The sequence below is a fragment of the Dermacentor andersoni genome, chromosome 5 (genome assembly GCF_023375885.2).
Source record: "Dermacentor andersoni chromosome 5, qqDerAnde1_hic_scaffold, whole genome shotgun sequence".
In the NCBI taxonomy this organism is placed as follows: Eukaryota; Metazoa; Arthropoda; class Arachnida; order Ixodida; family Ixodidae; genus Dermacentor; species Dermacentor andersoni.
In genome coordinates this window covers 191,391,440-191,414,542 of record NC_092818.1, presented here as the reverse complement: position 1 = coordinate 191,414,542, position 23,103 = coordinate 191,391,440, and the positions used below count along the sequence as shown (strand labels likewise).

Here is a 23,103-nt window from a genome sequence, read left to right as displayed (position 1 = left end):
ATCCACGCGGTGGCAAGGACTGCTTCAACCAACCCTTGAGCCTCCTCGCCTGTCCCGTACTGCAGATTCCTCCTTCTTCTGCGGCATGTGAAAGAAATTGGTCCGAGTTTGAAAGTGTGCACACCAAGCTACGCAACAGGCTCGCAGGGGATCGCGAGCAAGAACTTGTGTACGTGCACTCGAACCTCATGTCCGAAAGGCTTCGGCCGCTGCACAGCGAAGCGTTGACGCATCAAGCGGGAATGAATCGGACACGTACAGATTGACACAAACGTCGGTCTTGACGCTTAGATGAGGAATCAATGCCTTGACGTCAAATCGTGCGTAGATTTCGAACCCTGAAGCTCTGCTGGAACTTCTGGGATGCAATAACGTAACAGTTATATTCTTTTCAGTGTTAGAGAAATAAATATGTCGGGTTTTTTCATAGTTCTGTGAACAATCATCTTTCTTTTCAAATGTTCCGCGTCCTTTCTGAACAAAAAAACATGAAAGAAACCAGTTCTTTTCACGCTTCTCAAAATTTCATGAAATTTTACATCTCTAGTCCAAACAACCGGACAGCCACCTACGCGCGGGAGTACGAGGGCGGGACGGACGGGCGGATTCACCATGTTCACCATGAGCGCGTCGTATGCGACTTGCCGCATGCGGCGATTCGGGACACATGGTACGAATGACCGAGCGGCGGGTAGCTCCGCCCAGAACCGGCGCCCCTGCGTGGAAGTTCGGAATGCTGCATAACTTCGAACAGAAAGTGAAAGCAAACGTATTTGCACAGCTCTCTTGTTTGAAACAAACGATGGCAATATAAACACGCCTATGGAAGCACTGTAGACGTGTTTCCGCAAGGCCGCGTTAGCAGTAACGGCTCCTTTGACAGCGGCAAGCATAGCTCGCTCGGCCGTCGAATCCGACAGCGGTGGCGCTTGTGACACGATCGCTTGCAGCTCGTATAACGAAGCGCCTATGTTAGTCGGCACAACATGTACACACTTATCTGACTCTTAAATTGCAGCACATTTGATTTCATTGGCGCCGACGGAAGCGAACGAGCATGCCAGGCGAGCTTGCGATTGCTGGGAGACTGTGTAGGCCTAGCTCGCCGGCCGTCTATACGAGGCCGGGGGCCCATGCCGATGCGTCCGCAGCTCGTAATAAAGCGCCTAAATTCATCAGCACAATCAATGTCTGAACATTCATGTTTATCTTAAGTGAAAATACGGTTAGTTTTCTCGGTGCCGTTAGTAGCGATGAGTAAACACGCCAGTCAGGCGACCCGCTTCGTATAGACGATTGCTGGCGCGTCTGCGCTGACCACGTCCGATTAGAAATCACGCCAACGATTTACTATATCGCGCAACGTTTTATAACATGCACTCTTTCGAGGCCACTTTATTCTATAAGTTATTTCGTGTCAGAAACAAATTGCAGCTTATTTATGTGCCGCCGTCAGCGGCGAAAGAGACCTTCGTTTCGAACAGGGAGAAAAAAAACAGACATGATCGGAGCGGCGAGGCGCTCGCTCGCTGGCTCCACCCCGTCGGGTCTACGACGTGGCCGTGACGTTCGCGCTACCGGCGCTGTCATTGGCTGCGGTCGCCCGACCGATGCGGCAGTCGCACGACAATATTCAGCAAGTTGGTCGCATGCGCGGCGTGCGATTCGGCGCCGCGTGCGGCGGATTTGGTTGGGAACCTGTTGAGTGCGGTTGCCGATGCGAATGGTCGTACGACCGATCGCACCCAAAATCGCACCATGTGCCTCCCGCTTTAATGCTACCAACCATAGCGCGCCGCGCTGGATTTCTACTACGGTGTACTAGACAATGGGCCGAACGGCTCGATGGATGGGTGACTGCCATGGACGTCCCCTTTGGAACGGGGTGATGGGTTGCGCCACCAAGCTCTTACTATATTGCCTAATGTCCTACCTATGTTAAGATAGAAAAAGTAAAAGGAAAAAAAACCGATGAATTTCCATAACCAAACATCTTGAACCCCTATTGTGAACTTTGTTTTTGTACGCGTCTGTTTTTTGTCGTTTTCTTATTTTTCTTCCACCAATCTTTCAATCACCTCTTACTAATCTCTATTGCGGACATGTTTACTTTCTCCCTGCTCTGGCTGAACCCAAGGGCTTCAAGGAGGCCAGAGGTGCCTAAATAGACCGCTGCGGAGATATCTTCACATTCTAATAAAACATGCTCCATAGTTTCCTTAGCTTTGTCACAGCAAGCACATGTTTCTTCTTCCTTGTTGTATCTCGCCTTGGGCATCCTGATCTCGCTTCGAAAAGTAAAGAGCTTCGCTTTGAGTTATCATAAATTGTTTCTTTCCTGATTTCGTTGTTTCCTCTTAAGTAGTTACTCATAGCAGGTTTCTTTTCCATTGGGGCCACCCACAAGATTGTCTCAGCCTCTCTGACTTTGCGCTTGACGTGCTTTGCTGTCACAATACTCACTATACCAATTGCGTACTTGCTGGTAAGCTTCCTAGTTCTTTTCCTCCACTGTGAATCACAAATACCTGAACACTCTTCCAGCCCATTTAGTTTCTTCCATATCCTCATTCGATCTTCATAATCCATTTTACAGTGAGCTTCCCTCACTTCAAAACTTCTCCAGCCCCTCTCACCCTGCACAGCTTCATTTGTAGGCTTCCCATGAGTGCCCAATGTGAGGCGCCCACTGACCTTTGGTTGTCATCGAGTCCTGATTGTACCCCTGATTTCAAGCAAACAACCGCATTTCCAAATGTAAGTTTTGGAACCATTACACCTTTCCACCTAACCCGGAGCACCTCGTACCTATTGTATCCCCATAGCGCTCTGCGTTTCATTATGGCCACATTTCTCTTCCGCTTTACTGTTATTGTTCTTGTCCTGTGTTTCCATATATCTATTGCCTTTGTTTGTTCATATACCAAGGTATCTATATTCCTTCACGTAAGGTATTTCCTGGCCCTGTACTGACGCTCTGTTCACTGTTTTCACTGAATACAACAACATCTGTTTTTCTAACGCTAAATTTCAAACCTAGATTCTCGCGCGCCTTCCTCTCCACAGATATTAGCCATACGTTGCATATCATTTTCCTTGTTTGCTAGCAACACAATGTCATTCGCATAAAACAAAACTGTAAACTGCTGCTCTATTAGTGTGCCCACCTGTTTGTATGAGAGATTAGACCAGATATTATTTCTATCTAGCGCCCTCTCCATCCTCCCCATGTACATCATAAACAGCAGTGGGGATAAAGGGCCCCCCTGCCTCTGTCCCTTGTTGATATCAACTTTCTTCTCACTCCTCATCCCTTCCCATTCAATGCAAACGGTACTTTCTAGGTAAATCTCCCTCAAAAGCTGTATACAATCGTCTAAGCCTTCGCCTTCCAGAATATCCCACAAAATGTTGCGGTCTACGTTGTCATAGGCTCCTGTAATGTCTAAAAAGGCCAGATATAATGGTCTGCTTCCTACTTTTGATATTTCAATACACTGAGTAAGGACAAATAAGTTATCATCCAGACACCTACCTATTCTGAAGCCATTCTGAAGTTCTCCCAAAATGCCATTATTATTTGACCATGCTTGCAGCTTTAATTGCCTGCATTGCTAACCTGTATATTGCCGATGTAATAAGGACAAATAAGTTATCATACAGACGCCTACATATATTCCGGAGGCATGCTGAATTTCTCCCAAAATGACATTATTCTCTGCCCACGATTGCAGCTTTAATTTAATTGCCTGCACTGCTAACCTGTATATTACCATTGTAATGGCCAACGGTCTATATCAGCGAAGTCTTTCTCCCCCTTAACTTTATAAATTAAATTCATTCTACTTAGTCGCCACCTGTCTGGTATTCATCTATCTTTTAAAGTTTTGCTACTGTTTTCAACAGAGCTTCCTTACTTTTTGTTCCTAGTTCATTAATCAGCCTAATGGGAACCTCGTCTAGCCCTGTGGCTGTGCGCTTATCTCTTCGGCTTTCTTCCAGTTGAAATTTGTCAGCACCAGCTCCTTATCCATCTGGTTCTCTTTCATGCCCTCTTTTTCCTCAAATACAACCTCGTTATCGCCTTGGAAATATTCGGCTGTTATTTTTCGGATGTAATTTAATGCCGTGTTCCCATCCAGTCTGTTTTCATCTTTATCTAGGATATGTTGTTGTATTGTGCCAGACTTCCTGCCATATAAGTTCATGTGGTTCCAAATATTCTAGGTGCGGCCTTCTTTTTCTCGTGTGTTTCTGACAACCAACATTCACTTTCACCTTTTATCTTGGGTTGAACCAGTATTTGAACCATATATTGTTTCTCCCGGTATATTTCCCATTTACTGGCTACTTCATCCTGCCGCAACTGCGCTTTTTTTGCCTGCCTGTGCTCTCGGGATGCTTTCTGTCGTTCGGCGATCGCTTCCTGTATCTCCCTGTTCCACCATATGTTCAGGTTCTTTTTTCCTTTCCAACGAGCATGTTGCTTCTCTTTCCGTATTTCTGTCGTTATTACACTTAGAAGCTCACTATATTCCCACTCTGCTTGGTCATTTGCTAAGTTCTTCCTCGACTCGTGTCACTATATTTATTTGTTCAGCATTCAAATTTGCACTGGGTATTCTTCGCTCCTTGCTCTCTTTCCCAACTACATATCCCATTTTCATAATGATCCGATCGTTTATGGTCATAAACGTTTTGGAACCATATGGTTTTGGATCGTTTTGGAACCATATGGTGTTACGTTTCGCCTACGACGCGCGGTATAGCCGGCGCGGATGCAACGGACGCCGGGGCTTCGTTCAAAGCGGCGGACATTTTGGCCCGTTCGGAGCTGCCGCAAAGCCTCCCCGCCAAGCGCGTCCAGGCGTGTTTCAGTGCCACGTGTCTTCGTGTGTGCGTGTGTGTGTGTGCCCACGCTTGTCAAAGCGCGGCAGCCGGGGAGAGGAGCTCCCCAAGTGTGAAGCGAGGAGGTCTGACCGGCGCCGGCTTGGCGGATGCGTCACTACACTCGTCTCAACGTGTCTCTCAGCCTGTCCGTGCCCCGCCGTCACGTGGTCTCGTCACGAGGCCTTCCTCTTGCCCTCAACTCCGAGAGTATAAGAGCAGCTGCCCCCGGACGCCAAGAGAGAGGCTCCGATTTCTTCTGTTGAGTTACGTGCTCTCCCGTCTCTCCACTTCGGTCGACCTGACCGCCCGCTCTTTTGCGATGCTAGAATAAACAAGTTGTTCTGTTACCAGTCGGCTCATGCTTTGCCAGGACCTTCGGATGCTTCCAGTTGTGCCCCAGGCCGCCAGGCCAACGCTACCCTTGGGGCTTGCGACCCATTTGCAACAACGGGTGTCAGCGCTGAGATTCCAACAATGGTTTATGTATCGTCTATGGTGCTATACCCTTCCTCGTCAATGACCATTTCTCTCAGCTTATCATGAATTCCTTCTGTCGTCAGACAGTAATCAATGGTCGATCGCCGGTTTCCCACTTCCCACGTGGTCTGCCCATCACATCTAGGCCCTGTACTCAAGATAACGAAATTATGTTGCTCAGTTGTTGTCGGTATAGCCATCTAGATCCTGTATGTGGGCATTCATTTCCCCTCATAGGATTATTTTGGCATCATTCCCAAAACCCTTAATATCAAGAATTAGGCATTCCACTAACTCTTGATCCTCCCCTGTGCAATTATTTCCAGATTACAAATATGTTACGCCTAGCCAAGTTTTCTTTCCACTCATTGTACAGGATAACCAAAGATTCTCTTGACATTTTGAATTTACTCTTCCATTTGACTCCCTGATGGATGAGCACACCGACTCCCCCTTTCTTTCTTTGCGATTTAGTTCCTTTGCCACCCTTCCCAAACATAATTCTCCATCACTGGCGGCCTTTCCGAGTCTCTAAGGTGCGTTTCTGTAACCGCATATACTCCTACTTGTTCTCTATTTAACTGCTCCTCGAACTCTCCCCACCTTTCTTTCCTTCTGCCGCCCTGCGCATTTATGTAGCTTATTGCATGGCGAGCTCTCTTTCTTGTTTTCCTCCTTTTTCTGTTTCGGCGCTCTTCTGCTGAGGCACCGCTTGTAGAAAAATTATGCGAGGGCGGTGCGAGCGAATTTGATGTAGAGTCACTGGAAACAATCTTAATTTTTTTCCAGTGACTCTACCTGGATTGGGGCGGAGACACGCTTCGCGGCATATTCAACATATAGTTTCGCTACGGGCGCTGGGACATATTGCACGCGTAGCCTCATGTAATGGTGCTTTATTTCAATAGCAAATTTATATTGATACCTTTTTTTGCTACGTATACATATTTCAGGCATGGGTTACACAATATGACGTCTTCAATTTTACTGTCGTTGTCAAGTGCGTCGTCTGCTAGCGAGCGCGCGTTCATTCAGCGCGGACGCAGGCGTACGCCGTTTTTCTCGCAGAAAGTCCGTGCGGTAAAATTTTGTTTCTGGTCTTACTTGCTTTGATGCACCCGCGGCTCTTGTCGGCCGGTAACAGTTGTAGTTTTATTCAGGTGAACTGCTATTTTTACCATTGTTTTCTAAAAGTAACACGTAACTTTTGCCACAGAAGTCGCCTAACTGCAACATGGCACTACGTAAAATTTTTTTATGGATATCGTGTCATTTTACGTGCGCTTCTTGTTGGCGTAATATTTATCAGAGGAATTAAGAAAACAGCATTATAGTGAAATAAACCAGGTTTATTAACTGTGTGGCGCAAAAATATGCACAGACCAATTGCACTTCTATAGGTAAATCTAAGGGTACACAGACATATATATTAACGACATATATACGCAACAGAAAAATGATCAAATATTCTGAATGCACTGATTGAAAAAGTGAAAACTCTTGACCGGAATAAAGCATGTTTCGTTTAAAAGCTGCGCCAGCCCCATGAACCAATCAACTTGCCGAGAAAAGGAATCAAGGCAATTATTGGACATCAATATGAACAGTGTTAGGGACAAGATATTGCCTATGTACTCAGACTGAATCGGAGAGACCGGGAAGTCTTTACCAAAGTAATCTCCGTGCCTTGTCTGGCGATCTCCTTCAACGTGCCAGCAGGCGAAATGAAGTAGGAACATATATAGTCTAATCAAATGGTATTTGCTGTTCAGATCGCATTCGACTTCAGAATTTACTATTAAAAATGATCGAATATCCGTTTCCATTCGAATATAACGCATAACAGCACTTTTGAAGTCTCGAAGGCGAGGGGCCGATGAAAGTGAGGACATTTATTGCGAATGATTGTGCTGCTGGAGAGTAGTGGCTGTTGCACAGAGGCGCACCAGTTCCTGAAATAATCAACGCGGGGGTGCTAATCGGTTCTACTGAACAAGTTCCTAGCTGTCATTCAACATAATTAACGCCCCGTTTTAGGGCATCCTGTAAATCTGCTAACTTGATTCAGGCAAGGAAAACATTTTTTGACAGTCTCACTATGTTTGCAGCCCATTAAAACTGGGTGCCCAATGTGGTACACTTATCTTCAACGAAAGCAGATCTACAAATATATCTACCAGTAGGTGAGGCCATGCCGTTCCTTTAATTACTTCGTTATCCTTATGATTGTGCACTGGACATAAAATCAGCTGTTTATAATACAGAAGCTTTAATTGCGCGGACGTACAGTTCGAAACGGCATTACATTTAGGGATGAAATGTAAGATAAGCGTAACATGTTTTCTCAGAAATCAGACTCAAGAATAATTTCTTTCGTTTACACCTCTAGAAAAAAAGCCGAAGGACGTAGCTACCTTCCTTGTTTTTTTTTTTTTTGTTTGTAATTAAACAAATTCTAGCGTTTTACGTCTGGCGATACGATTATGAAGCACCCTGTTCAGTTCTCGCCACCTGGAGTTCTTTAACGTGCACCTAAAAAGAAGTACACGAGTGTTTTTCCAATTTGTTCCCATCGAATTCTGCGGCCTGGTTTGAACCCGTAAGCTAGAGTTTAGCAGCGCAACGCCATATCCACTATGTAGCCACTAATTAGGCTTCCGCCCCGCCTCTTCTTTTCTTTTTTTGTTGTTGTTGTTGTTGTCAAGCATGCATATGGACTGGACAAGAAATTTTACACGGCTCACGGGTCACAGATTACCATATAATGACCACCTGAAACTGTTTTCGGTGCCCGACGTCCGACCACAATAAGAGAACCCGTACCAATTACTCAGGATTCTGTGACGCGAGGAAGACGGAAACATGCATAGGCAGAAAGTCTTCATTTTTCCGGGGAGGGTGAAGACAAGCTGGTCGGGCTGGTGCCCTACCAGCTTCCCGAACCCCATATATGAACTCAAAGAATTATTCACTGAAGTGACGGCCTTATATCTGACTCCTACCTCACAGTAGGAGACAGTTTAATTTCACAGCCCGAGTGCTCTCCCACCACCAATAGCATCTCTCGGTCATCTAATCTTCCTTCGTGTAATTGTTGTATACTTCGCTATCACTAATACTGCTTCGCCGAGACCAAGTATCAGTGCTCCTGCGCATGACTGCTGTTGATTCTGATTTCGAGTGATTCCCTTGGTCTCATTTCAGTTACTGAGTGAATTATACAGGGTGCCCCAACTATCATGCACCAAGACTTAAAGAAAGAGCAGTTGCATTACTCGAAGAAAACCTAGCGCATATTGTTTTCAGTACAGTCGAGAAGCCGCCAGTAATTCTTTTGTTCCTGAAATTTAATTCGACAATTGCAATTATCTCATTCGAGAAGTACTGTCCTAAATTATCAAAGCGTCAATGAGGCATCTGTAGGCACCCCCAGGCACCTCCAAATGACATCTAACTGCTGTGTTTCAGCGACATACTAGTTGCGTACAATTTCTTCCGACTGGCAAACAAATCTCACGAAATATGGAAAATACCATGCGACGGCGCTCCCACTAGCATCATAAAGCAGAGTCCTCAAATAAGCTGATTGAAGGCAACTGCATTGGCTGTCGCAAACCCGAAGAGACAGCGCATCACCTTGACAATGGTACGGAAGTAGCACCAACAGCAGGTTTTGCTGCTTTGAAGCTATTCCTTCCTCTCTACGTTATTTATTTTATTTATTTATTCAGTACCCACAGGCGCCAAAAGGCATTACAGTGGCGGGGAAGGTTTTACAAAACAGTTATAAACGTTCACAAAAGATATGTTTTTTTTACCTGACGTGAAAAAAACGACAAAAGTTCAACAGAAGTTACAGATTTTTCAAAACACGGTAAGTTATACATGGGCAATTCAACCTAAAGGTAAAAGAAACGGGCTAGTTGAGTCACTTCAACAGGGCAAAAAATATATCATTTGACATGACGTTGACGACACTGGCAGGTAACCTATTCCATTCTTGTATAGTTTTTGAAAAAAATGTTCTGTCTTGCATGGAACTTCTTGTACCTTTAGCGCATGGTCCACGCGTTGTGATCGGTAATGAGGCGGCATTATATATTTGTCCCTTTCTATACCAATTGTACCATAGAATACGGAATACTTATTATCCGTCTCTCAAGGCCGACTGATCACATTGATAACAAAGATAACATAACGCGGCTGAAGCACCACTCTGACAACTCACGAAACGTGAAAAGCAATGTAATAGGCATAGCACGTTTCAAAATCCCGGCTTTGCTCGTTCCACATTGACAGAGTGCGCACGCAGCTATACGACAGTTTAAAGTGACGGTTTTAGTTTCTATGAGAGTATATACCTGCTCCAAAAGTAGGCTCATGGCAAAAAATAAAAGGGAAATAGAGAGACAGGGAAGTGACCCACGTGTTGTGAAAAGACAAAACCGATGCGTTCAAGAAGGTAAATACCCACTTCTAAATGAGCTGAAATGGCGATCGGGACACCTGCACACAAAAAAAGAAGTACATCAGATTTCCGCCTGCCCTTACTATCTATGTATTCGTAAGCGCCGTTGAACACCAGCTGCTGCCTAGAGGACGTGTTCGAATAGGTCTCCTTCTGCAGCTACGCATTACCGAGTCCGCATTATCACATCTTCAGTGGCTTTCTTGACGACCGATGCTCGAATCCTAGGGCAGATATCCGTTATCCTTGTCTTGAGCTAATTTGACATCCATCTCGATCATGTAAGCACAATCTTTCACTTAAGCCCAAAGAAAGAAATCGAGTTGACAGAGGTCAGGTGACCTAGCCGGCCAATTACAGGCCTGTGCCTTCCAATCTATTGCGCATGAAAAGTTGCATCCAGCCAGTTTCGTCCTCGGCTGCAGCTGTGTACTGGTGCTCCATCCTGCTGATACCACTTAAGTCGAAGACGTGACAGCGGGACTTCGCTGAGAAGCTCATCCACCACTCCTTCAAGGATTTCATCCACGTCACGCTGTCCAATCAGTACGATTGAAGATGGGACTGATTATAGCACCAGCATAAATTTCGCACCCCACATTGAACCACTGCTACTGGTGCCAATTGCGCTTTACCCAGTGTGCATTGTAGTCACTCCAATAGTGTTAAATATACAAATTTACCCGGGCGTTTCTCTGAAAATTGGCTTCATCTGTGTACATGTTGTTGCTGAAAAAGTCAGGTGACTCATTGGCTTTTGTGAGGACCGCATTCGAGAAACCTAGACGATTCTACAGGTCCCTATCTTCCAAGCATTGGTGCAAGGTGGTACGGGTGAACGACCATCGTTTAGAATCCTCCAAACTGACGACTTGGGAAATTGGTACCTGGGTGGCCACGTCCTGCATGCTAGCATGAGGGTTTGAGGCAATAAATGCTAGAACATCTGTACATAGGCTAGGACTCAAAGATGGAGGGAGTCCTATGCCGCTGTTTCTTGAAGCTGCTGGTTTGTCTCAAGTTTTCATAATTTCTGATGATAGTCAATGTGTTTGGTCTGCCGCCACACTTACCATGACTAATACATAGTTGCGGCCTTCCTGTTGTTGTCATTTGCAGCTCCCAAGGCAAGGATCATTTTTACCTTCTGCTCATTAGAGAAAGACATGATGACTGGGATGAAACAAAACGCACCTATAAACATTTGCACTGACGTTGTCAATTCACTTTTGTGGTGATAGGTTTTGTGGCAAAAAAAAAAAAAGAACAATCCATGCACTTTATCTATGCTGTTTCCAACTAACACCAAACGCGACATGTTACTTCAGACAAGGCGTGGCAGATAAGGCACTAGCTCGATCACAATGTTTTACAGCGAGGCTGTATATGGCTAGCCAATTCGTCCCTCCGTCTGTCGCCTGTACGCTGAAAACTCCTCCGCCACAACCCCACGCGAACTCACGAAAAAAACAAAGTGAAAAAGAGGCACGCGGTTGGCTAAGCCAGTAGTGACGTCGTTGCTGTCACAGCCGAGCGGGCACGCATCAGTTTCTCTCCGGCTCCAAAAGGGTAGGCAACGCGTCATGCGTACTCCTGAGGAGCACGCAGCTCTTGATCAGCAACGCAGTGAGCAGAACCGGGAATGAGCTCGTCTACACCGTGCCGATGCTGCAGCCCGGGCACAAGAACAGGCTCGTGCAGCTGATCGCAAGCAGCAACTGCGTACCGAGGATCCGGTAACCTACCAAGCCATTGTTTATTAACCGTAGGGATTAACCCAGTGATAAACACCGGGGCCGCACGTTTCAGCTTCGCTGGTTAACCATCTGTACGGAATGCCCGGGCGGTGATTCTTTCTTTTTTTCCTTCATTTCATTCTGGCTAACTCGGAAGGAGCCTGTTCAACGGCGCTGCTTTATGATGCGGGTGAGAGCGTAGTCACGTGGTATTCGCCATATTTCACAGGGTTTATCAGTTAGAAAATTTGTACGCAATTAGTACGTCGCTGAAAATACCGGTTTTATGTCCCTTGGCCGTGCCTACAAATGCTTCATTGATAATTATGATAGTATGTCTCGAGTTAGATAATTAATTACAACTGGCTAATTAAATCTCCGCAACAAAAATATTACTGGCAGCTACTCCACTGTGCTGGAAACAATATGCACTCCGTTTTTTTTTAGTAACGCATTGCTTTTTAAAAAAAATCTTGGTGCACAATAGTTAATTGGGACACGCTGCATATATTTATTACCTCTGCATGCAAGCGACGATGTTTCCATCCCTTATAGACGTAAATTATTAGAAGTGTTTTTCTTAATGAGTCATTAGCTTTGCTTACTGGAAAGACAACTGATACGAGACACATATCATTCACGTGCATTTCACACTCCTTTGATAATATACTCTGCCGAAGGGGTCACTAAAGCCTACAGGCTTTTTTTTTTTTCAGAGTCAAAAAAGCAGGCAATGCATTTTGAAGTGAGGTGAACATACAGCAACATATTCATTCTGTAGGCATAAGCTATCCATATTTTAAAAAATAATTGTTAATTGGCTACCTCCTCCTTCTCTTTAAAAATATAATAAGCTTTGTTCTGCATATACATTTAAATACATTGTACATGTGCATTGTGATCGCGGTGGAAATTTAAAACAATGTCGAAGTGAGAAAATAGAGATGAGGCAGCCGTTGCTGATACTGCTAACACGCCTGTTCTCCTACTGTCAAGATTTGCAGAAATAAAGCAAAGTGTGAATTAAAATCTGTGCACACCTGGGCAAACAATGATGCAGTAAGTTATTAGCTACAATAAAGTTTTAAGTGAAAAGGTCGAGGCAAGTCAAAAGAAACCTTAAATGACGTCGGTGACAAAACTCTGGCAACGCCACGTTAGGTGTGGGGGGGGGTAGGCTTCAGCATCGCCATCCACCCCCCCGTGAGGAAATCTCCCAAAGGGCTCGGGCCCCAGCGCCCTCCCATAGTCGCCGCTTATGGAAACATGAATGGAACGTTGCACTGCATTTTTTTTTTCTATAATACTTCCCATAAATCTGAGTACAGGGTGCCAGATGGGCCACGTTTTATTTGTTTGAAGCGGCAAGCAGGAAGTTTACATGTTTTGCCATCTGCATTTTGAAAGACCTACTTATGGAAAACTATATGCAGAAAAAATACACACGAGAGATACAGGCTGCTTGAAGAACAAGAAAAATTTGTTCTCCAAAGGGAACCGTACAATAACATAGTAGAATGAAAGCTGACACTGCGGCCGCAATGCTGCGCAATCACCGAGCTGCATTAAAAAAAATAAAATGAAGAGAAAGAAAGGCATCTGTTCATTTTTCCGGGTCAAAAAAGAAGGCAATGCATTTCGAAGTGAGGTGAACATACAGCAACACATGTGACAGGCATACATACCTGTCACATGCAATTATAAACACAGTTTGAGCGGTCCGAACGCATATATCAGTACGCGAAGTAGTATGAATGACCCTTCTGAGAAACATCACCAGCAGTTTCCAATGGCGTGACCTTGATGTGGCCCAATCCACTTCAATCGCAGCACCGCCACAGCATTTTTCGTTGTCGCGCACCTCACTGAAAAGCATGCGCCGCCCCAGCTGTTCGTCCCACCAAGCCGTATCCTAGCACACTAGTTTCTACCATCGCAGCGCCGGCCAACCGGCCAGGCGGAAAAAAAAAAAAGAAAGCTCGCATCCGTGCATACCGTTCACCGCAACCGTTTCCTGGTAAAGTGTCGCCCAAGTTTATCGCGCCTTTTTGCTTATTTAAAAGCTTTTTTTAATTTGTGGAACAATTTTGCGTGTCAGAGGGGTTTCAGGAACCTAGAAATGCCATTACCTTGATATGATAAAGAAATTGCCGGCGTTGCCTTTAACGTGCGACTTTGCATCCTTTCAAGAACGCTGAGAACGAAAATTTTCAGGGAGAATGTAGACCAAGAGCCTTTGCATGCTAGGAAATTCAGACTGCTTTTGTTTCCTATTAGATCGTGCTGCATGTGGAACCTAACAATCTGAGGGTAAACACCAAATTTCAGCTGTTATCGTGCGTTGATATGCAAATATAACAGTTAAGTCAAGGTCCACGACACACTTCTGGTAAATTCAGTTTATTTCTCTCACATGGACCCAAGACAAACGCGAGACGTTTTGGTGAATGACTTACGCCATGCTAGCGTAATAGTGTTCCAAAACCACTGTTACCCAAAATTCTCAAAAGCTTTAGCAACATACTTAAAAAAAAAAAAAAAAAAACTTATGGCAACACTGTCCTTCGGCTAGAGTACCAGCGGCACACTCCCTGAAGATGTCTCCACCGTGGCAAGTGGTGTCCATGTCATTTACCGTGACCAGAGCCAATTAGAGCAGTTTAAATTGAATGAGCACCAACTAGCCCAGTACATCACTTTACTCATCATATACCCTCGTGCCCAACGCATATAAGCGCATTCGTCACATATGTCGTGTCTAGCAGCACAAACCGCGGCATGGCGCCGGTGTGGAAGGCGACACTCCTGTTGCCACCACAGGTCGAGTGGGTGGCGATTAAAGAGGGGAGCCCTTCCAGTGTGTTCCACTACAGCATCTAAACCTCCAGATGTCACAAAGCTCTCCCCCGACAGCATGTGCATCTCAAAGAGCTAGTTGGTGCTCAGTGGCAAATGCATCGCGCAACTGAGTTGCGCGAGTACATGCGATTGGTGTAGAAAGTTCGGCTGTGGTCCAACACACAAATAGGGAAAAGAACAAAAAACAAAACAAAAAGAAACTACTCGCTTAAAAAAAAAGCAGACCGTGAAATGTTTGTAGACCAATCAGGAGCTTCGAGGCGCTTTAAATAACCGCTTCTTTTGTTCCAGCCAAACCAGGATCGAGACAAGGTGCGGGGCAAGAGAAAAATGTGAACTCTTTTAATTGACATTGTGAATTCCACGAAACAAATGTCATGAAATATTGTACAGTGCGTGCAAATATGACAAAAGCACACGACAAAGGTAGACACACACGAGACACATTGAGTGTCACAAGCACACATGGTCTGGCTGTGAAAGGAAGAGGAGGACGCAGGTTGTATAAGTCAATGTCAGTTTTAACTGTTTCAAGACTCTGCCGCAAAAGCAGCATTGTTTGAGTTTATCTCACTTTTCATAACCCATTGCATAAAAAAAAGGAAAACACAGCATTTTGCTACACAAGCATGCAAATGTGCGGTTGACACTGCGGAATACCAAGGAACAATCTGCCACTGTGGCCCGTAGCCACAGATCCAGTGCTATCACCTGCGTGTCTATCACTAGACTGATTTATCTGTGCCCCCTGCACCTTTGCATACTGCTGTTCCTAGGCAAATAGCTTTATAGAAAGCAAAACTGCCCAGAAATTGCACTGCTGCAAAAAAAAAAAAAAAAAAGGAAAGAACATCTAAGGCGGTCGTAAATGTAGTTAGGAAACCCACAAACACTGCCAAACATTGTTGTGCCAGCATGGCAGAACACAGTACACTTATGACAACATTTCGGGGTCCTACAGGCTGCAGTCATATCTGGCCATTCAATTCAGTCAACCAAGAAGTCATGTCCAGAATATCAGTCCTTTCAAAGCTTGGGTAGTGCTTCAGAGCTATAGAGGAGGTGGCCTATTCTGGGCAATTCACCACCATGCTTTTGGCTTAAGCAGGGATTTACAAGATCTTGCAGACAGTTGTTGGTGCACTGTGTGCTTTCTTATGTGTGTTGTATTCTCTTTCACACTTTATCCAGAGTAGCAGGGAAGGTAAGGAACCAGGCGAACATCTGCAATTTCTCATTTCCAATGCTGGCAAATTTCAGTGTTGTCTGTCCCTCTGAAAAGAAAACATGGCTAAGTCGGAGGCAGCCAACTACTCTCATTCTGTAGGTGCTTGAGTCACGTTTTTGCACCTGTGTTACCACTTTTCACAGCATACCTGCAAGAAATAAATGCTTCAAAGCGACATTCACTTTGACGCATAAGATTGCAAGGTCAGAAGGTGTTCAATTGCAAAGAGAAAAACACCCAGCCAAGAGCCAGGTATTTAAAATGATGTTAGCACAACTTTGTGAAAAGACAATGCTCAGTAGCAGATGACAGTTTCAGCGTCAAGACCTTATTCATTAAGTGCAGCTTTCCTGCAACACTATGAAGCCTTCATAATAGGTTTTTACTAGGTCTGCATTACAATAATAGTTTCCACTGTAAAAAGAAGTTCCGGAGCCACAGTATAAATTGAGGAAAGGCAGCCAGGACAAGAATGCGACCAATACTGCTTTTTATGATGTCCGCTATCACAAGCAACAAAATCTTTATACAGTAAGCTCGGACAAGGGTGTTGTGAAATGTTATAGCAGTGTGAGCACAGGGGCTTCTGGTCCTCAATATTATAAAACAAAATAAAGACGCTTACTGCTAAAGTGAACGAATGCCTACAGCCGAGGTCCAAGCTACCGACTACAAACCAACCGAACTTGCAAGGAGGCACTAAATGACATATCCATACTTCTTCTCCCAAGCCTACAGAATATAGCATGCCACGCACCGCTCAAACAAATGATCACGAATGTTGCTAGTGGTACCCACGCCAATGCATGCAATGACTAAATGGCAAATGAAAAGTTTTTTTTTAACCGAGCAGTTCCTTGCTGATCCCAACCTGGTAACATTTATAATTCATTTTTTTCTTTACGAAGTTCACTGACTGTGCTTGCTTAAGAGTTTTCCTACCACTGCTCAATGACAATTTATAAGTAGCTTGTAGGGGCTATTAAGAACATCTGCACCTGACTGTTGTCATACGAGATCAAAATTTCTTATGTAAATGATGCTTTCTTGCTTGCATACCATTCAGCCCCATAGGGCCGGATTCAAATAAGAATCCTTGATATAAAAGGTTTTATTCCATGGACATGTCCTCCTATCCAACATCAACGCAGCACATGGATGGATCGCATTGCCTTTGTGGAATCTACACGGTCTTTCTTAAATACAAGTCTTAGACAGTGACCTCGCACTCACTTAGAACCATATGAAGCCCTAAGTCCAGCAGATGAGCAGGCTCACAGGATGCCATTCCTGGGACGATCTGCTGTTCTTTACTTCAAATGCAGGAATAGACACTCGCGACTCTCCACAGCTGCGTTTTTGGTCATTCGCCACCACGTCGGGATGGAAATAACAGGTGACCGACTATGGCAGTGTTCCAAAGGTCTGCCTTGATGAACAGCCAAGTAATCGCTATGCATATGGACAAGCTGAAATCGATCACCCTTAGGTGAATCCAATTACAGGAATTCACACGCAGGCTGACATTCACCTAGATGGTGACTAAGCATTTCCTAAATACTCCAAAAAATTACAGACAACAATTCATGCTTGCTCGAGTAACATGACGCATATCTTACGGTTGTGGCAGGCCAGGAATGGGCGCTTGCTTACGCAAACTGATGATACTGCACAAAGAAGAAATCAAGACAAAAGGAAACCAGAAAATAACAGAACAGTGCAATGAGCAATCATTTTTCATTAACTGAAAAATGAATGACTTCCTTACTGCAGGCTGCCATATCACAAAGTCAAGGACAGAGTGGAGAAACAGACAATGTGCCATCTTCCCAAGTTTTTCTCTGAGGCCATGGCACTGTCCGACAGCCAGGAACCATTTTTGAAATATGCAAGCTACAACCTTCACTGCGCACCAGCTGCTCCTCATTTCGGTTCCACAGGGCTTGCACAAACCGGAGCTGTACATCACCAATCGCACAAGGCTGCCTTGGGCACGAACGGTAAAGCAACGCCAGTGAAAAGTGGCATGCAAGAAAGCCAGCTTGCTGCAACAGGAAGAGGTCTCTTACAGCACATTCTTTTTCCTCTCACCCTATGATATTGACTGCAATAATAAAGCTTCAGTCGCTGCTGCTTGACCCACTGGAGCTCGACCTATGGCGCCTGCTCTTGCGACGACCTGGTGACCTCTTCCGGTGCCCTCGGCGATTACTGCCATGGCCGTCGCTGCTGGAACTTGAACTTGAACTTGACGACCTCGAACTGGAGCTGGACGATCGCCTTCGGCGCCTCCGGCCCCTGCGGGAGCTTCCCCCACCACGTGAACCATCTGATGTTGAGGCACTCTTGCTGCGCCGTCGACTCCGGCCGCCCCTGGTTCGCCGCCTGCTACCACTGCCACCACCGTCGGAAGATGAAGACGACGTTGACGATGAAGACGATGACCGTCGGCGCCGACGCTGTGACAATGATCGGTTCCGACCTCGCTTGCGGCTTCGTGAGCGGGAACGCGAGGATGGCGAGTCGTCCTTTTCTCGCCGTAATGTCTCCCTCGCTGTCTTGGCAGTAGATCGGGAACTGCTGGTTGATGCCGCCGCCCCCTTCGTGGCTGTGACTGCTGGCTTGTTCGCTGGTTGTTCGGCCTTACTTGCACCTTCTTTGGCCTGGCTTGTGCGCCCAGGCTTGATAGTCGCTGAAGATGACTTGGCTACCGATGGTCCCTTGTCTGCCAGTCCCGCTTTCTCTGGCTCTTTAGTGGATGCGGATGGTTTCGATGCCGATGATGACTGCGATGTAGATTGGGATGAACGGTCTAACTGCTTCAATTCAGTGGGCTTTGACGTGGAGGGAGCACTCTGCCATCGGCTGCTGGTGGATGGTGGCACTGGCGTCACACCAGATGCGCTGGAAGAACCGCCACTAAAAGCAAAAAAAAAATTTTTTTAAATAAGCACCGTTGACGTTGCAAGCACAGTTCATGCCGGAAGCAAAGTCAACCACTAGGTACTAATTTTTATGCAGATCAGGCTTAGGCAGCAACATATTAAAAAGTAAATTCCTTAATTTAAGTCATCACATGCATATTTGCAGTAAACAAAACTAAAATATGAACAATAACCAGCTATAAATGACGTGCCCTCTTTAGGAAAGCTAAAGCATAAGCATCACAGCCCATTTGTTAATTTCCAAACAAACATCTCTCTAAGCAATCACAGATCGAATATCGAATGGAATCAAGAAAAAAAAGTCGTATATGAAATCGAATATCAGAAAACTTAAAAAAAGATTTGGAGGACACTTAAGCTTCGCCTTTAAGAGTGGAACGCGAAAGCATTCAAAGCACTCTGACTGCTTTTCATGCTTCCCGGCAACTGCAGCTTATGTAACCGTAATGTTTACCCGAAAAAGCTGCCGGCTAACGCTGTGCACGAAGGCAAGCTTTCTGGTAGAAACGCGGCCTCTTGCGTGGGTCATCTCCTGTTATTGCTTCACACTTTTAATATTTCTGTCTGAGAAGAGCTAACATAAAAGATATGCGCCGTCGGTGTTTTCTTTCCAGTAGCTTTGTTTGTGGGCTGCCGTTTTCAAAATTCCGACGAATAACTTTGTAAAGAATGAAGTACAAGGTATGAGCAACTTTGGTGGTAGAATGTGGTTGGGTATGCGTGGTTCGGAACCAGGTTCGAAATTATTTTTGCCAGAGCAACGTCCGATGCAGGGCGCCGATGCCGGATTTTCTGCGGCACGGGGCCCTTAACACTTTCGTATTAAAATATTTATGCCTACAAATTTTGTGAAAAGAACACGATGCTGCACATGCTCAGGAGGCTACACATAGTGGGCCTCTTCGATTTTTCACTTCTGGCTACCCGCGCCTTCTGGCTACAGTGCCTTCATTTTTTTCGATTGCTCCGTCCACTGCGCCACGCACTTCCGCTGGGCTTTCGTTTTACTCGGGCTGGACGGTTATGGCTACCCGCAGGCTGCCAGAACCAGCCAAGATAATTTCGGTCTGGCTGCTCTCTGGAAGTTCTCTGGCTAGCAGACGACTAATAGAGGCGATGAGCGCTCGGCGCCATGTTTGTGGGGACTTGGTAGATTGCAATGCGGGCACTTGAAGACTTCACCTTGTTCAGCCAACTGGCTATGGTCATCTTCAGATTTCCTTACTTCTAGTGTTATCTTCTCAGGTTCTAACGCACCGTTCCGCATTGCGAAGCGGTGCAATACAAGTGATAGTGAACCATTTGAAGCTCTTGTGTGTGTGTGTGTCCCGTGAAGGCTTTTTCCTAGCAGTGAACAGCGCGCCGCGCTCTCACGCGTGCATTTTATCTGCATCGTGTTCTGCACAAGTTGTAGATGCTCATTCATATACACTGCAGTGCATCTTCAGTTGATATTTCTCTGGTGGTGTACCATTTCACATATCTCGCGTATATATGCGGCAATAGCTCCTTCTTCTGCAGTTAGAAAAGGTATTGCAGCTATAGCCTGTATAGCCTCCGTCTTTGCTTGGGTAGCAGCTTGAAACTGATATGTGTTCGAACTGCAGGCTGTTGATGTTAAGAATGCAATGGTTGAATAATAGGCACACATACATTAGCTTGTTACTCTCATAATCGTGACCAATATTGTTTTTTGTGTGAAACTTTTAGCTGGTCACAGGCGGCATGCATTTTCATGCGCTAGCCGCATCCCCAGCTCCTTAAGGTCATAAGAGAAGCACCATCGGCCAAAACAAACTTCTTAACTTGAAGCCCAAGCAGGTCAGCACGAAATTTTAAGTGTAAAAGACGTACCCCTTATCCTGCCTTTTTATTGTCAAGTGACGACACAACGCCAACTTATCAATGTCGCCGATGGGCGACATGATCGCTGCGAGCAGGCATTCTCGAGTGATCGTTTTCAAGGATACAATCACTTACGTGCAATTTCGCATCTTGGTATCGGACGCGTCGGAGGCTACCTGTGGTGCTGTGCAAAGTGAGGTTGGCCCAATGCACGTCCTGCGCCAAGTCGCACGAAATCTCGCGAAAGTGATCGTATCCCTGGATGCAACTGTATATTTTCAAGCTGGCAACGCATATAAATGGGGCCGACTACACCGAGCGCACGCCGACCTCACTGGCACTGCCATGCTGGTAGCACGTTTAAATTTACTCGGCGACCAACTGCACCGACGTTCGATTTCGCAAACTTCGAGCAGCTTCGGGTTGTCTTGGGATCCCAGCACACGTGACTTCCTATCAGGACCGGGACTAGCTGGGTGCCGTCCAGCTGCCAGTGGGCTGCCAGAACTCCGAAAATCGAAGAGGCTGATTATGTTACAAGAAGGTTGCTAGCTATCAGTAACTCAAGTACCTAGAAATCAAGATGTGTAGTGTGCTCTACTCTTACTAAAGGAAACACCAAATTAGTATGCCAGCAACTCTGTTGTTGTCAGTGCTGGCATACAAAGGTCCGAAAAATACAAGGGTTATTCAAAATGTGTGAGCCATTTGCTTATGTTTAAATATTTACACGTCAGAATAAAGTTTTATTTGTGCAACACCATTTGTTAATTCTTCACGAAGGCAACGAAGTTAGTGTTTAGGTCCAGTAGTCGCCTGCTTGTCAGGAAATGTAGACAACAATGTCCGCAAAAATTGTTGCCCCCACCTGTTGTGAAGTGCGAGCTGTAATTAAATGATTTGTGCATGCAAAAGGATCATCAGTTTATCAAATTCATGGGGAGTTGTGCCCAGTTTATGGACCTACAGTGATGAGCGAAGGAAAGGTCAGAGAATGGTGTCGAGACTTCAAAAATAGCTGCACAAATGTGCACGATGAAGAGTGGAGTGGCAGGCCCAGCATTCAAACCAATGAAACTGTTCAACAAAAAGACCCGAAATTGCGATTAGATCGACCACTGACAGTTAGTGGTCTGGATGATTAATTTCCTCTTGTTGGATACACTACAATTTACATGACTGTAACTGAAAAGCTAGGATATCACAGGGTGTGTGCATCGTTGGTCCCAAGAATGCTTACCAACGAACTAAAAAAGCAAAGAATGTCAAGTGGACGAGTGTCTTTGGACCGCTACCAACAAGACGGAGATTAGTAGTTTTCGCACATTGTTACAGGCGACTAGACTTGGATATCCTACGCCACTGTGGAAGCAAAACAACAATCAATGCAGTAGCACCACCCCTCTTCACCAAAACTGTAAAAATTCAAGCAATCTCCTTACTCCAGTCGGAAAATGATGGCTATTGCTTTCTGGGACGAAAAAGGCATCTTTTTGTTTGATTTCATGGAACGTGGGACTACAGTTACACTTGACGTATACTTAGAAACGCTCACGAAACTGAGACGTATGATCAAAAATAGACAGCACAGGAAACTGTCATCTGGAATTGTCCTCCTCCATGACAATGCGCATGCTCACACTGCTGCCTGAACCAAGGTGAAGATTCAAGAGTTTGGTTGGGAACCTTTCTTTCACCCACCTTACAGACCCGACCTTGTACCAAGTGATCATTTCCTCTTCTTGCACTTGAAACAGTGGCTTAGGGGCCAACGGTATGAAGACGAGAAACTAGAAACTCAAGACCACCGTTGTCGACTGGTTCAATTCCCAGGCAGCAAACTTCTATACAGAGGGATAACTGGCGCAGTGGTACGAAAAATGCTTAGGAGTTAATGGTGAATATGTAGAAAAGTGAAGTAGGTTTGTACTAAACTAAACCTGCCAATAAAAACTTTTACTAACGAATATATACTTTTTTTAGAGCCTAACGACCCTTACTTTTTGAATAACTATCATATATTTTATATTAATAAAATGTGCCTGTGGAACAGAATCTAGTGCTTTCTTTGCTTCTGAAGCTAAGAAATAGCAAAGCTGTTCTATATACCAAAGGGGGTGGTCCCCAACTTTGGTCACCAACTCCAAGCAAAGCAGTTCTGACTAGGGCTGGCAGGCTAGACAGTGTGGCCATGAGGAAAATTCACTGCTGGCCGATGCGATAAAAGGCTGTAAACCTTTGTGGAACGCTTGTCAGTCATATGTTTCTGCACATGGTTCACCAGTGATCAGTCACGAGACCATGCATACAGGTTAGGTTGACAGCCGTTGAAGCGGTGTTCAGGTCTGCGGTTGATCAGCCAGCAAGTACCAGGAGCATGTGTGCAAAGTTCATCTATGTGCTCGCACGTGGGCGGAAAGCTTCGAACTACACAAATCTGCGTGCCTGAACAGTGAACTCATGTATCCAATACAATCAGCATGCCTCCCGGTGGCTAATCAGCCCGATCTTCACACAGGCTCCTGTGCTTTCCACATGCACTGCTTTTGTTGTTCCCTCTGCTTGCATTAAGTCAATCGTTTTTATCATTCCCATCAATGCTGCTAAATCTTTTACCAGCTGAGGTCGCACTCTGTGGGAATGCTGTACGAGTCG

At 45.3% G+C, this 23,103-nt stretch overlaps 1 protein-coding gene across 3 annotated transcripts in view; it reads right to left on the bottom strand.

Annotated features, from left to right (window-relative positions):
- Positions 1 to 14,751: 14,751 nt before the first annotated feature.
- Positions 14,752 to 23,103, bottom strand: part of Moca-cyp (nuclear cyclophilin protein Moca-cyp) — a 54,358-nt gene continuing 46,006 nt past the window's right edge. For 2 of the 3 annotated variants that reach the window (XM_050179457.2, XM_050179458.2), the window contains one exon: positions 14,752 to 18,577. In XM_050179457.2, coding sequence (XP_050035414.1) covers positions 17,779 to 18,577 — 799 coding nt within the window. In that variant the 3' untranslated portion in view covers positions 14,752 to 17,778. The remainder of the gene's footprint in view (positions 18,578 to 23,103) is intronic. The other variant, XR_008612773.1, reaches the window with a different exon arrangement.